Consider the following 16,701-nt stretch of genomic DNA (forward strand, 5'->3'; position numbering starts at 1 on the left):
ACCGTAGTTCTTAGGCTTATATAGATGTCATGAATGCCATCCGGTCTTTCAGTTAAAATTGTGTAAAATAATTGTTAACACAATTTAAATCTTGATATAGTAAATCTGCTGCTAAAGACAACACTCGTTTCGTCTGACGCGCAGGCACTTTTTTCACTCACTGCCGACTCTTGTGAGTGACTCTCGAAAAACTCAGAAGAGATGCTACAGTTGTTTCCATACGTAAGCAAAAGAAAAGAAGAGGAAGGACACAACATTTTTTTGTTAAGGCTGTAATGTGCTGCTGAGTATATATCAATGTTATGAATAACTTAAAACGACAGAGAACAAGGTTTAGTCTTTTCTGATTCATTTATCAGGAGAAGTAATGTTTCAGTATTTAAAAGAAACGTTACAATGCTTTCAGTATAAAATGTTATACTTTCTTTTACTGTTTTGGGCGGTTTTTACGTCCCATACCATTAATCTTACAGGAAAGTTAGGTAATGACGTTCTAGAACGTCAAATAGGAATTTGTGTGACTTCTATTAAAATGCAGATTCTTATCATATTTCCTTTCTTAAAAGCTACTCAAGGAACTTGTTGAAATACAGAAGTGTTCTTGTGTATGCTTTTTTTAAAATGAGGCTTTTATTATCGTTAGTAGAAATATTTGTAGTAAGCAATTGGAATTGTGTATAATTTGTTCGGTAAATATACTATTTTGTTTAGTTAGATTATAATATTTCATAATTTACAAACAAAATTGCAATGTAAAAATAGCTCAAGTAGACTCGCTCCACTAGTATTCAGTAGGGGTATGTGACATTTAAGTAAATTTAATCTTATCAACAGTCAAGCCAAGTTCCGTTTCAGTAAGTTAGATTATGTTCAAACCCAGCCTTGTACAAATGATCAAACCCCTACATACAACAGGCTCAGTCAAACATCTATCTGATGGAGCCAGCCAGCTATACGAGCAAACAGAGCAAACAACTTCGTCTGCACAAAAACAATGAGATCGGCTGAATTGTTTGCTCGCTTTACTCTAGTAAACAATTCATTCTCCAGTTCAAATAAACAAATATCTCAAAATTAGCTTGTATAAAACACAATAAAAGCTTACGAAGCCTTTTTAGCTTTACTTTAAAACCATTTGTGCAGTTGATTAGCATTTAAACGATTTAAAATACAAATATGAATATAAATAAACGATTGAAATGTCATCATACTGCAATAATCGGAAAATGTTCACCTAATTGTGTTAATAACAGGATCGAAATTAGAAAGCAACTAATGCCGTTCTATAAGAGCTAATTTTGCATGGTGTTAGTATTGTTTGTAATATTAAATTCGTCAATTTAAATTTGTAGTTAATCTTTGTCATCAACAAACAACACAGTCATGTATATAGAGTAATTGGCTGAGCGATAGCAAAGTATATCACTCAAGGCTTTCGAAAAATTACATTTCTGTCTGTCTGTCTTCCGCAAGATATCTCGAGAACGAACTGACCTATAGATTTGAAATTGTATATTTACCTACAGTTTTGTATATGTAACATCGAGTTCAGTGGTGATCCGTGTCACTCCATGGAATTTGGCTGAACTTCAGTAAACATTTTTAAATAGGTCTTTGGGTTAACCATAACATTGCCATGTCTCTACACCTTAGACACAACATTATTTTTTTTGTCTAAATATGTCTCAACCAGATTACTAGACATAATGTATATGAAAAATATTTTATATAAAAAATATTTTGAAATCTAGTTATATTTATAATTATATCAAGCAAGTGAACAGGAGATAGAAATTTTAAAACACGTGCAAACCGATTCCAATAGGATCTTTATCAACTGTTTCTACCCTCAGCTAAAATTCGTGGACATTTTTTTAAATTGTACAAAAAATTACAAAAAGAGAGACTAGCAGTAGAATTTAGATCTCAACTTAATTTATATTTTTTAGTAAAAGCATGGTAAAAGTACCTCTTATAGACTGAGATTCACTGAGGTTGCATGTAAAATTTCAATTCTAGATCATTTCATTCTCGAGAAATACAGTCATATAAAAAAGAAGTTGCCACGAAAATTACGCATTATAGAACTCACTCTTGTAGAAATGAAGTTTCATGGATAATTTCAAGTATACAAGTGAACTCTCTCTCGACATACCTTGCCAAATGGTACATACTTGCATTTGTGTAATAAATTTCGTGGTTTGACGACAGTGTTTAAATAATACAAATCTGTATACACCAAGTGACTACACAACTATTTTGTGTGTGTTGGGATAGTTAGGCTACATGTGAACTCTCTCTCGACATACCTTGCCAAATGGTACATACTTGCATTTGTGTAATAAATTACGTGGTTTGACGACAGTGTTTAAATAATACAAATCTGTATACACCAAGTGACTATACAACTATTTTGTGCGTGTTGGGATAGTTAGGCTACATGTGAACTCTCTCTCGACATACCTTGCCAAATGGTACATACTTGCATTTGTGTAATAAATTTCGTGGTTTGACGACAGTGTTTAAATAATACAAATTTGTATACACCAAGTGACTATACAACTATTTTGTGCGTGTTGGGATAGTTAGGCTACATGTGAACTCTCTCTCGACATACCTTGCCAAATGGTACATACTTGCATTTGTGTAATAAATTTCGTGGTTTGACGACAGTGTTTAAATAACACAAATCTGTATACACCAAAATGACTATACAACTATTTTGTGTGTGTTGGGATAGTTAGGCTACATGTGAACTCTCTCTCGACATACCTTGCCAAATGGTACATACTTGCATTTGTGTAATAAATTTCGTGGTTTGACGACAGTGTTTAAATAATACAAATCTGTATACACCAAGTGACTATACAACTATTTTGTGTGTGTTGGGATAGTTAGGCTACATGTGAACTCTCTCTCGACATACCTTGCCAAATGGTACATACTTGCATTTGTGTAATAAATTTCGTGGTTTGACGACAGTGTTTAAATAACACAAATCTGTATACACCAAGTGACTATACAACTATTTTGTGTGTGTTGGGATAGTTAGGCTACATGTGAACTCTCTCTCGACATACCTTGCCAAATGGTACATACTTGCATTTGTGTAATAAATTTCGTGGTTTGACGACAGTGTTTAAATAATACAAATCTGTATACACCAAGTGACTATACAACTATTTTGTGCGTGTTGGGATAGTTAGGCTACATGTGAACTCTCTCTCGACATACCTTGCCAAATGGTACATACTTGCATTTGTGTAATAAATTTCGTGGTTTGACGACAGTGTTTAAATAATACAAATCTGTATACACCAAGTGACTATACAACTATTTTGTGCGTGTTGGGATAGTTAGGCTACATGTGAACTCTCTCTCGACATACCTTGCCAAATGGTACATACTTGCATTTGTGTAATAAATTTCGTGGTTTGACGACAGTGTTTAAATAATACAAATCTGTATACACCAAGTGACTATACAACTATTTTGTGCGTGTTGGGATAGTTAGGCTACATGTAAACGTCACATGTGTGAATCTCTTATGGGCATATTGAGTTTGTTTACACATTTATTTATTCTGATATTTTTCCGTTGCCACCATGGTTACCGATAAGACCGATGTAAACATGTTCCCTAACACTCAGCGAAATCACATTTAGTGTATTCATCATTATCGATTCAATGTTTTCCATATAGAGATGAAGTCTCACAAACAATAATTACAAGTTTACAGGTCAGTCCGATTTCGAGATATCGTTCGGACAGACAGACAGACAGACAGATAGACAGTCAAATAGAAATACAATTTTTCTTACCCCCACGATTCTGATTTTGCTTCGCTAAAGATCAGCCAATAAGTGGCCGAACCACTTTATGGCTTGCCCTTATTGATCAGTACCCGTGGAAGGATTTCATGAAAAGAACAGGAATAAATACCAGGAGGAAGACTCGGTTGAGTAAAAAGTCAACTGTAGTGATTAATAGTGCCCTGGTCACAGGTGGGATTTAACCTGTGCTATCTCTCACTCTGTCACCTTTACGGTCCGAAGGTTTAGAAGTGCGCCAACTCTCTTAAAAATAGGAGATAAATATGTGAAAAGGAGAAAGTCTTATGGTTTTCCTTTGCAGCAATGTATTTGTGCATAGGCGAATTAAAACTCAATTACTAAATGTGTATGGAAGACAATATATACGAACATATTTTAGAATTTATAAAAGATAGGTAAAATTATTAATGTAATTTGTCAAGAAAGGGTCCGCGGTTGCAGGAATTGTTTATCTGGAGGTTGACTTTGATAACGGGGTGCAATAGGGGTTGTTCAGTTGACAATTAATTTCTCTTCTTGTGATTGGATAATCGGAGGCCAATCAAGAGTCTCGGTGATGAGTTAGTTTTTGTTAGGGAAGTGGTCGTTATAAAAACCTCCGACATGCCCATCTTGAAATTTTTTTAGTGTTTAGCTAAGTTAATGTTGCGTGTTTTCCCGTTTTCTTTTTCTTCTACAAAATGTGCCCGGAATTTTGCGTAAGTAGCAATGTTATAGTTAAATACTATTTTCATATGGGAAATGTGTTCTCACCTTATTTTAGCGCTCTTTTACAGGGATTATTGTATTATTTTTATACAAGGGGGAATTAAGGAAATTTGGAAATCACTAAATAATTAACCTTTCTATCTTGAATACCGATTTAAATAAATTTGAAGTTTATTAATAAACTCTATTTATTTATTTCCAACGGTAAACCATTATAATTATAAAACACGTTTGACACAATAAGATGGCAAAGGTGACAATACATGACATAGAAACAGCTGACCAGAAAGACTGCAATAATATACTTACTAACTATAAATATAAAATTATAATATTAACAAGTGATACCCACCATAATAAAGCAAATCATTTACAACACAAATAGAATAATAGATCTTAAACTAAGCATACACGTTCAAATTTATGACAATTTCAAACAATTTCCTCACGCATTAAAAAAAACATATAAAGTATATTTTTTGTTATATTAAATTAATTTGTGAAAGTATTCTCCTGTTTATTTTCTCTAAAAAAATACAAACCATTATTTAAACTGGTAAAATAAGTGCAGTTAAACTTATAAAAAGAATACTCGTATATAAAAAGAGTTTGTGAAACTTGCTAATTTCTCTATAGTATCCACATTTGTATTATTACATTTAATACTAGTAAATGTTTTTCAAAATTGTGGTTGATTTCATCGTGTATATATAGTAGAAGAATAGGGCGAGGGAATATAAATGATCATTACTATATTCCATTAATTTGATAGTTTCATTTAGTACGTACAGTAGGAGGTGAAGTATACTTTTGGGAAAGAAATAAGAGAAAATGTATTTTTCTTGTAAATACGACTAAACCCGTAGTAACCATTTTAATTCGGGTTATTTAATGTAAATTTCAGTGTTATACTTATCCTCAAACATGAACTGTACGCTATATAATGTTTGAAATGATGAACCATAGCCAGCCCAAGTTGAGGTACTCTTTTTGTCTGATCTTCATCCATTTCCATTTGATCCATCTGCATCTATATTACCATGTATATTCGTGTAGACAGTACGTATGCGGAGTTACTTCCTATTAGAAAAACAATGAGAATGCAGAATGGAGAATATGTAATAGTTGCAATTCGTCCGTTGTCTTATTTTGGTTGCGATGACGATGAGGCATATGACTGACCAGCTTCCTTGAAAAATAAACTCAATCTATGAATTGAAGAGCTAATTGTTGTTTATATTGTTCTTGTACGCGATTTAAATTTTAGAAGTGTTCTTGTTCGTGGGTTTACTTTACATTATTTCCAGCAGGAGCTTGTTGTTAAAAGTATCTTTATCTTCCTGTTTAAATTGTATAGAAATATCACAAAAACACCATTTTACTTTTCTTCTACTACTTCATTTTATGATTTTGTATTAGTTTAAGTGTCTCGTTTCAAATACTAGATTTTGTTTCAATATCTACAATATAATTTACTTGAATAAACGTTAGGTTAGGATGACTAGCGAACTGCATGTTTGTTAATGTTTTCACATTACAGTAGCATTGCTAAAGTTTATTTAGATAGCACATTGCTCCAGTTAAATATATATCCTTGCCATGTTTAATTTTTTGGTATGGATATTAGATTGAATTTATAAAATTTGTCGTTTGTTATATTATGAAAATCAATAATAACATATAAGTCGTATATGTAAAATCCAATTCAAAACTATAGTCAAATCCTATACGTTTAAAACGAACTAGGTCTTTGCTTGATTAATTCATTCATGGAAAGATGCGATCATATATTTCACTTCTTGAAGACCATCCTCAATACATCTGAGACAGCAGAGATTGTAGTTGTCGAGATCAACACCACAGGATCAGTATATGATGATCAATAACAAATTTAGGGGCTGAGTGACGCTTGGGGACTAACAATTATGTTAGTACATCATCGAGCAGAGATTTTAGTTGTTGAGATCAACAGCACAGGATTAGTATGTGATGATCATTAACCAATTTAGGGACTAGTGACGCTTGGGGACTAACAATTATGTTACTAGACCATCGAGCAGAGATTTTAGTTGTTGAGATCAACAGCACAGGATTAGTATGTGATGATCAATAACCAATTTAGGGACTAGTGACGCCTGGGGACTAACAATTATGTTACTAGACCATCGAGCAGAGTTTGTAGTTGTTGAGATCAACAGCACAGGATTAGTATGTGATGACCATTAACCTATTTAGGGACTAGTGACGCTTGGGGACTAACAATTATGTTACTAGACCATCGAGCAGAGATTGTAGTTGTTGAGATCAACAGCACAGGATTAGTATGTGATGATCAATAACCAATTTAGGGACTAGTGACGCTTGGGGACTAACAATTATGTTACTAGACCATCGAGCAGAGATTTTAGTTGCTGAGATCAACAGCACAGGATTAGTATGTGATGATCATTAACCAATTTAGGGACTAGTGACGCTTGGGGACTAACAATTATGTTACTAGACCATCGAGCAGAGATTGTAGTTGTTGAGATCAACAGCACAGGATTAGTATGTGATGATCAATAACCAATTTAGGGACTAAGTGACGCTTGGGGACTAACAATTATGTTACTAGACCATCGGCAGAGATTGTAGTTGTTGAGATCAACAGCACAGGATTAGTACATGATGATCAATAACCAATTTAGGGACTAAGTGACGCTTGGGGACTAGCAATTATGTTACTTGACCATCGAGCAGAGATTGTAGTTGTTGAGATCAACAGACGGATATTAGAATGTGATGACCATTTAAACTATTTAGGGACTAGTGACGCTTGGGGACTAACAATTATGTTACTAGACCATCGAGCAGAGAATTGTCGTTGTTGAGATCAACAGCACAGGATTAGTTGTGATGATCAATAACCAATTTAGGGGACTAGTGACCGCTTGGGGTCTAACAATTATGTTACTAGACCATCGAGCAGAGATTTTAGTTGCTGAGACCTACAGTACAGGATTAGTATGTATGATCAATAACCAATTTAGGGACTAGTGACGCTTGGGGATAACATTATGTTACTAGACCATCGGCAGAGATTTGTAGTTGTTGAGATCAACAGCACAGGATTAGTACATGATGATCTATCAACCCAATTTAGGGACTAATTGAACGGCTTTGGGGATTGCAATTATGTTACTAGACACATCGAGCAGAGATTGTAGTTTGTTGAGATCATACAGCACAGGATAAAGTATGTGATGATCAATAACCAATTTGGGACTAAGTGCCGCTTGGGGACTAACAAATTATGTTACTAGACCATCGAAGCAAGAGATTGTAGTGTTGAGTCAAACAGCACAGGATTAGTATGTGTTGAGCATTAACCAATTTAGGGGACTAGTCGACGATTGGGGACTACACAACTTATGTTCTACTAGTCCCATCGAGCAGAGATTTTAGTATGTTGAGATCATCAGGCACAGGATTAGTATGTGATGATCAATAACTCCATTTAGGGAAACTAGTGACGCTTGGGACTTACAATTATGTTACTAGACCATTCGAGCAGAGTTTTGTAGTTGTTGAGATCAACGCACAGGATTAGTATGTGAATGACCATTAACATGTTTAGGACTAGGTGACGCTTGGGGACTAAACATTTATGTTACTGCATCGAGCAGAGATTGTAGTTGTTGAGATCAACAGCACAGGATTTGTATGTGATGATCAATAACCAATGTAGGGGATAGTGACGCTTGGGGACTAACAATTTGTTACTAGACCATCGAGCAGAGATTTTAGTTGCTGAGATCAACATGCACAGGATTAGTATGTAATGATCATTAACAATTTAGGGGACTAGGTGAAGCGTGGGGACTTAACAAATTATGTTACTAGACCATCGAGCAGGATTGTAGGTTGTTGAGATCAACAGCACAGATTAGTACATGATGATCAATACTCCAATTTAGGGGACTAAGTGACGCTTGGGGAATAACAATTATGTTACGAGGAACCATCGGCACAGAGATAGTGTGGTTGAGTATCAACCGCACAGGATTAGAGGAATGAGTTCATGATGGATCAAATAACCTATTTAGGGACTAGAGTGACGCTTGGGGACTAGCAATTATGTTACTAGGAACCATCGAGCAGAGATTGTAGTCTGTTGAGAATCAACAGCACAGGATTAGTATGTGAATGACCATTAACCTATTTAGGGAATTGTGACGCTTGGGGGACTAACATTATGTTACTAGACCATCGAGCAGAGATTGTAGTTGTTGAGATCAACAGCACAGGATTGTAGTTGATGTGATGATCAATAACCAATTTTGGGACTAGTGACGCTTGGGGATAACAAGTTGTTACTAGACATCGATCAGAGAGTTTTGTTGCTGAGGATCAACAGCACAGGATTGTATGTGATGATCAATAAACCAATTTTAGGGACTAGTGACGTTGGGGGATAACAATTATGTTACTAGACCATCGCAGGGTTGTAGTTGTTGATGATCAACAGCACGAGGGATTAGTTACATGATGATCAATATAACCAATTTAGGGACGAAGTGACGCTTGGGGGATAGCAATGTGATGTTACTAGTCCATCCGAGCAGAGATTGTAGTTGTTGAGATCAAACAGCACAGGCATAAGTATGTGATGATCAATACACCAAATTTAGGGACTAAGTGACGCTTGGGGACTAGCAATTATGTTAATTAGACATCGGCAGAGATTGTAGTTGTTGGAGATTCAAAGCAAGCACAAGGATTAGTACATGATGATCAATAACCATTTTAGGGGACACTAAGTGACGCTTGGGGATAGCAATTATGTTACTACGACCTTTCGAGCAGAGATTGTAGTTGTTGAGATCAAACACAAGGATAGTATGTGGATGATCAATAACCAATTTAGGGATAAGTGACGTTGGGACTAACAATTATGTTGAGTACATTCATCGAGCATGAGATTTTAGTTGTTGAGATCACAGCACAGGATTAGTATGTGATGATCATTAACCAATTTAGGGACTAGTGACGATTGGGACTAACAATTATGTTACTAGACCATTCGAAGCTAGCAGAGATTTTAGTTTGTTGAGATCAAACAGCACAGGTATTAGTATGTGATGATCAATAACCAATTTAGGGGACTAGTGACGGCCTGGGGACTAAACAATTATGTTACGCTAGACCATCGAGCAGAGTTTGTAGTTGTTGAGTATCACAGCAAGGATTAGTATGTGATGAACAATTAACCTATTTAGGGGACTAGTGACGCTTGGGGACTAACAATTTATGTTACTCGACCATCGGCAGAGATTGTAGTTGTGGATCAACAGCACAGGAGTAGTATGTGATGATCAATAACCAATTTATGGAACTAGTGAATCGCTTAGGGGAGACTAACCAATTATGTTACTAGACCATCGAGCAGAGTTTTTGTTGTGAGCTCAACAGCACAGGAAATTAGTATGTGATGATCAATACCTATTTAGGGACTGTAGTGACGCTTGGGGACTAACAATTATGTTACTAGCCATCGAGCAGAGATTTAGGTGCTGAGATCAGACAGCTCAGGATTAGTATGTGATGTATCAATAACAATTTATGGACAAGTGAGCTTGGGGTCTAACCATTATGTTACTTAGGACCATCGGCAGTGATTGTGTTGTTGAGATCAAACAGCACAGGATTAGTACAGATGATCTATAACCAATTTATGGGATAAGTGACCGCTTGGGGGACTTAGCAAATTATGGTTTTTACTAGACCATCGAGCAGAGATTGTAGATGTTGAGAGCAACAGCACCCAGGATAGATGTTGATGATCAAATAACCAATTTAGGAACTAAGTGACGCTTGGGGACTAGCAATTATGTTACCTGGACCATCGGCAGAGATTGTATTTGTTGAGAATCAACAGCACAGGATTAGTACATGATGATCAATAACCAATTTAGGGACTAAGTGACGCTTGGGGACTAGCAATTATGTTACTAGACCATCGAGCAGAGATTGTAGTTGTTGAGATCAACAGCACAGGATAAGTATGTGATGATCAATAACCAATTTAGGGACTAAGTGACGCTTGGGGACTAGCAATTATGTTAGTGCATTAACAAGACGCCTCTACTCACGTCTCCTCGCAAATGGCTCATTCATGATAATTGCTAAAGAGCAATGGATTTTCACTAGAAAAGGGATAGGAAAATTAGCCAATAGCGTTACAATTAGGATATGTATGTTTCTGATAACAGACTGTATTTTTCAAAAAAAACAAAAAAAAAACAAAAAAAACGATATAATCTCGCATATAAACATTTTCCAAATACCTTAGTGCTACAACAACTTTATATTAGCTCTTGGCCAAGAACGCTGTCATTTATAAGAGCCTTCAGAGACAAATCAAAGCTCTCCATTGATTAAATAAATAAATAGAAAAGATAACATATATTTAATGGTTATCGGTAAAAAGGCCGATATAATTGTTTTTATTTTCATCATTAGAAAGGTGTTGTCATCAGTTTTACGAGAATTTCCAGTCCTTTTTCAATCAGTGTTTAATTGATTTTCAACAGATTTTTCATAAAATGTTTAAAGAATTTTTACAGAAATTGTAAGACACACAGCTGAGGTTTTCTTATTTATGGTACTTTAGACACAAAATTTATACAGCAGTGGTTTATTATCCATATTTGTATGGAATACGTTTGTCTGAGTCAATGTTTTTTTTTGTTTACTATGTATGTGGTATTAATTTAGTAATGTATGGATGATGCTATGCATTGTCTTTTCTCACTCTTGGAAATTTATCTTTCACATAAAAAAATAAATTTAATAAAGTAACAATAATAACAAAGAAAATATGTTGACAAATAATCTTTCATGCACACAGGAAGCTTTCCAAGCATATAGAATTACTCTCACAGCAACTCGTAAGTATATTCTTTGTTTTGTGTAAAAGTAAATTTTACAATGTGTTTTGAAATGTATAATGTGTACCATATTTTTTATTTTGAATTTTTTAATATATTCTGTTACAAAACTTGTGAGTCCTGTAGTGAATGAAAAGATCCATTAAAGTATCAACTATCAACATTTATTATTAATAAGTATTAATACCTACATTTAAACTTTGCGTGATTTCCTTGGAAATTGGGAGTATTGTCTAAGAATCAACTAGCTTTAAATATAATAAAATTCTTTTCACGCGTTGTACTTACTAACTTCCCCAATTTTAAATGATCTTTATTGGTAAGTTTTCTGAATATGGGCTAACATTTTAATTTAATTTAAATCAGCTGGAGAAAGGAATTCAACGTTCAAAGCCATATAAGAAGTAAATAATAAATATTATTAATAATAAATATTAAGAAGTATAGTGCCTAGTCATACAAAGTATCTTGTCATACAAAAATCAGTTTCAATCCCATAATCAGGAATAATTCTTACGAATATACGGTTCCACATTCTGGAATAGTTGTTTAATAAAATATAAATTAAAAATCTAAAATACATTATCTAGGCCACTATAAACCAAATCAGGAAATATAACGATTATTTGATTTTAGGGTGGTTGCAATACAAAAAATTAGATTTTTTTGCATAAAGATCAATTGTAATGTATAGTCTATTTTCATTTAGACTTTTATATTTAGATAATACAACATACGCTTATGTGTTTTTTGTTTATTACAATCAGAAAGACATACTTTAAAGTGAAAACATCGAAGTGTAAGATAAAAAAAAACACGTACATTAACTACGTTTGTAAAGAAACCAATTATTCTTTTGCGAGAAAATTGGTTCGCAGTTAAATAAATGTTTACAGTTAAACTCGCTTACGTAGGTAATTATCTGCTTAGTGCTAGAGCCCATTGTGAAAACGAACTTTCATTATTCTTATAATGGGCTTTTCTCAGTAAAAAGGTTCCTTACGCACTCGAAGTGGGGCAGTTTCCTCAGTCTATTATCGACCCACATCTCTCCGACTCTCCCCCTTTTACAACAGCCCCCCTCCCAACCCCATACCGACCTTTCATTCCACTCAACACCGCAAAATTGTAAACTATGTGCAATTCGCTGGTCCAATTAAATGTCAATACCCATTTAACACATTAATTGTGTCGAGTTTATCACTTATGTTTGACTTCGTGTTTGTTTGCTCTGTAACATTCATACATATACATTGTTGTGTATTGAAATGGGCTGATTTTAGTAATGAATAGTGAATAATGGTTTAGCTGAGAGTTTTAAATTTAAAACCTACTTTATAATAAGTATTTATTATTAGAATAATTGACTGAGGATTATCAAAGCCTATTACTCGAAGAGTTGGAGAATTTTATTTCTGTTTGATTTTCACATATAAAAGTTGCATCAAGCTTCACGTCTATATAAGGAAAATTTAGTTCAATGATGGTTCATGTCTCTCCACAGGATTTGGCTGACAGATAATGACCATTTTTATATTCTTCTTATAATAGCATTGAGAAATATCAGATTAAATAAACGTATGAACAATATGAATACAATTATAAGACATTTTAACATGTGCCACAGTAGTGCATGAAATGAGCTACAGACCTGAAAATTTACGACCTAAGCAAAATATGCCAAGCTACATGTAGTTTGCCGTACTTTTACCCTATTTTGAAACGATTTTTCCATGGGACTATTTGCGTAAAAGCACTAAAAGACTTCCAAGATTCAATGTTCCAAAAAAGAATCCCGTAATTTTGAATTTATGCTTTGAATTTACTTCTCGAGAAATATTTTCGTAAGGGAATTTTTAGGGGATATTTTCCGTAGAAAGTGATTGAAAATGTTTTCAATAATTTTCTCCACACCTTAATGTTTGAAATAATTTAACACATATAAAAACTGTAAAGAGTTAATTTCACAATTACAAATGTACACAAGGTAAAGGAATGCAGGAAGTAGAAACCATGATGTTTAAGTACATTTTCTTAAAGTTTTAAAATGATTGGTACTTAATATTGAGAAGATGTGGTATCATCAATTAATCGAAATTAAAATTATTGTTATTAGTAGAATTCACCCTCAACGGTAATTACATGCATCTATACCTGATTTGGAGACAACACAGATTTAAATTCTGTTTGTAAAGTACTTTTTTTTATTAAAACTGTAAAACCGGTTATTTATAACTCTTCTCTTTTTATGATTGGTGGGATTTTCGAGCAAACCTTTTTTGTTTGAGGATGATCCTGAAAATGCTATCAGGACAACAGAGGTCTTCGATTGGACAAACCTTTCATATTTTTTATTATAAAACAACTTGAACATATTGAACATTTATCAACTCTTAATACTTTCAAAGTTTTAAATTGATTTTATTGTTGACTTTACTTTTAAAATAAATTTCAAACTATCTACTTTAGCTTTATATATCAAAAGTTACTCAGCTCTTCTGGTACCCTGATATCTGAATTAGGATGTAATTTTCCTACTTTCAAGAATATTAATGTATTAATGTTGAAGTGGAAAGTAACTTCTGGAAGTGGTCCTACCGCAAGTTAAACAAAAATTAAATTTACCAGTATATCAAAGATTGAATCAAAGTAACTTTTGTTATTCGAGGAGTGGAACATTATGTAAATAAAGTAGGTCAGTAGGCGGGACGTTGGCGCGGCGCGGCGTCGAGGCCATGCATCTTCTGCGGCTCGTCGCAGCAATTCTTCTCAATCTGTCCAATACCACCTTGTCCATAGTGGTGCAGTGGTAGATAGGCTCTTTAGGATCATAGGCTAGTATTAGCTATTCTTTCAATTACGCATATCAAATAAAGCATTCGCCTGTGACAACGAAAGATTATACCAAATCAGCACTTAGTCAATTCATTTATTAATTTTTTCGGAATACTCGTATTTTATCGATAATTTGGGTCCACGAGTAGTCTAAAATAAACCAGATAATTTTTTCAATAGTATAACTTAATAGTAATTTTATCTCTAGGAACAAAAATAGTTGTTTTCAGTGCACAATATTGTGTTTTAAGAGCGAACGTCGAGGTGGGAAATACAAGTGTGTTTGTGTGTGTGTGTGTGTGTGTGTGTGTGTGTGTGTGTGTGTGTGTGTGTGTGTGTGTGTGTGTGTGTGTAATTTTAATGTTAAATAAATGGAACCTCCAAGCAAGCCAAGTGCCGTAGAAGCCATACATCTTCTCTTCTGTTATTAAAAAAAGTCAGTATATTTACAAGTTTCATAATGATTAGAATTGTAAAAGAAGTTATATTAAGTTATTTTTCAAGTTACCATTAAGTTATTTTTAAATGTAAATATATAGTTACGTTTACATTTCATGTACTTTAGTCAGTCTTGGCAAACGTACTTATGTTGTTTGCGTTTCTTATGTAAGATTTTCATTTATTTAATATACGATTTGTGGCAGAATGAGAAAAGTAAGAGGTGTCTCTTTATCTGAGGTGCTGGGATATGTGGCCTGTTTGAATCAATGCTAAGTTAATGGTAGTAAAGGAAACTTTAACAGGATTTGCTCCCTAAGAGACAGCGTTGCGAACCCCCTGGGGCTTACAACCACTAGACAGTTGTTATAGTTAAAAGTGGTTTTAATTAATTCCATACAAAATTAAAAAACTAAATTTTTAAAATAGTTTAAGGATTTAATACATACAAATACTATAATGTTGTATGATAATCTATAATGCAGTGCACATATAAAGACTTCTGTATATTCAAATATTCTATCTACCAACAAAACTCTTTTTTTTATTGCAAATTGGTAACTTTAAGGTTTACAGGTGTATATATGCAATTATTGCAACAGTTTTTAACCTTCCAATTTATGATTATTCTCCTGATTTCTTACAATATACATCTCTGCTATGTTACACAGCTTCGTACACTAATTCGTTCCAATAAAACAACCATTCAAACTTTTAGATTAAAATAATCAAGACTTGGACCTAATAAAACGTTTAAATAATTTTGAATGCATATACATTTTATACACTTTTTGTTTTAGAAACGAATTATTTTGTGTCTCAAATGACTTTCGAGATATCTAGTACAAATAAACTCCAAAAGAAATAACTAAGAAGTTAAAATCGGTACGAAAATGTATCTTATACAATATCTAGGCTAAGTTTATTGTTTTGGTTTAAACATAATTTCCTTTCATTATGGTATCCAGGCCGATCAAGCTTAAATATTCATTACTCCATTATTTATGAATTTATATAAAATGGTTTTTGTACAAATATAGATAAAATCCTGTATAGCATAGTAATATTTCAGTTATAACAAAACCAACTTCTTTCAACAGAGGAGGAAGAACTATTTAATATTGATATCGTCAAATTTATTTCCTTTACTCGTGGTTAAAAAAGACATTTTTAAATGGTATAAGGGAATTCAAATGACACTTATAATAAACTTAGTCTTAAATTTGGTATATATTTTATACTTACAAGTAGTCGCCATCACAGTATTTGGACGTTGCCTGCAAACAAATAAAACATTCAGTTTAAACATACACGTCTACTTTTTAATCAAGATATGGACAAATTGTACTGAAAAGATTGCAGAACATTGCAGTACTCATAAAGATAGTAACAGAGCTGTTATATTACGCTTCACGGGTAAGTTACATAAATGATGAACGAAAGTAATGTTTTATTAGAATCCGGGGATGAACCCTGAAAGAGTCTAGCTCTCAACTCATATTAATTTCTCGTTTAAATACGGGCTTGTGTGCAGTGGAGTAGAAAAAAGACCGGAGTAAAGAGGGATCCTTGTAGTTTGAAAGCTGTTACGAATATAATCTTTATTGCTTTTGAGAAATAAATTCTTGATTTGCTTACCATTATGATTGAAAAATATCAATCATAATACTACCTTTTCGTGTAATGGTTACAACAATTTAGTTACACTAAAATATACTATACCACACATAAAAATAGTACTATAAGGCTAATTATTATTGATTAACTAGTAGTGTTATCGGTAGTAATATTAATAACAGAATTAGTATAAGATAATACTCAGTAACATTTTATAAAGAAACATGCACGATCAAACCTGATAATTAAAGAAGCTTCATGCAAAATTTCAAGTCTGAATGCGATAGTTTAAGGTGTAATTAAAAATTTCTTGACCTTATTAGAGAAGTCTAAGAATATTA

The 16,701-nt window shown here is 33.6% G+C and overlaps 1 protein-coding gene across 2 annotated transcripts in view; it reads right to left on the reverse strand.

The window, feature by feature from the left end:
• LOC124366218 overlaps positions 1 to 16,701 on the reverse strand; it is a 217,390-nt gene that overhangs the window by 66,203 nt on the left and 134,486 nt on the right. For both annotated transcript variants that reach the window (XM_046822607.1, XM_046822606.1), the window contains one exon: positions 15,989 to 16,020. In XM_046822607.1, the coding sequence (XP_046678563.1) occupies positions 15,989 to 16,020 (32 nt within the window). The remainder of the gene's footprint in view (positions 1 to 15,988; positions 16,021 to 16,701) is intronic.

The sequence above is a fragment of the Homalodisca vitripennis genome, chromosome 7, assembly GCF_021130785.1.
Source record: "Homalodisca vitripennis isolate AUS2020 chromosome 7, UT_GWSS_2.1, whole genome shotgun sequence".
NCBI lineage: Eukaryota > Metazoa > Arthropoda > Insecta > Hemiptera > Cicadellidae > Homalodisca > Homalodisca vitripennis.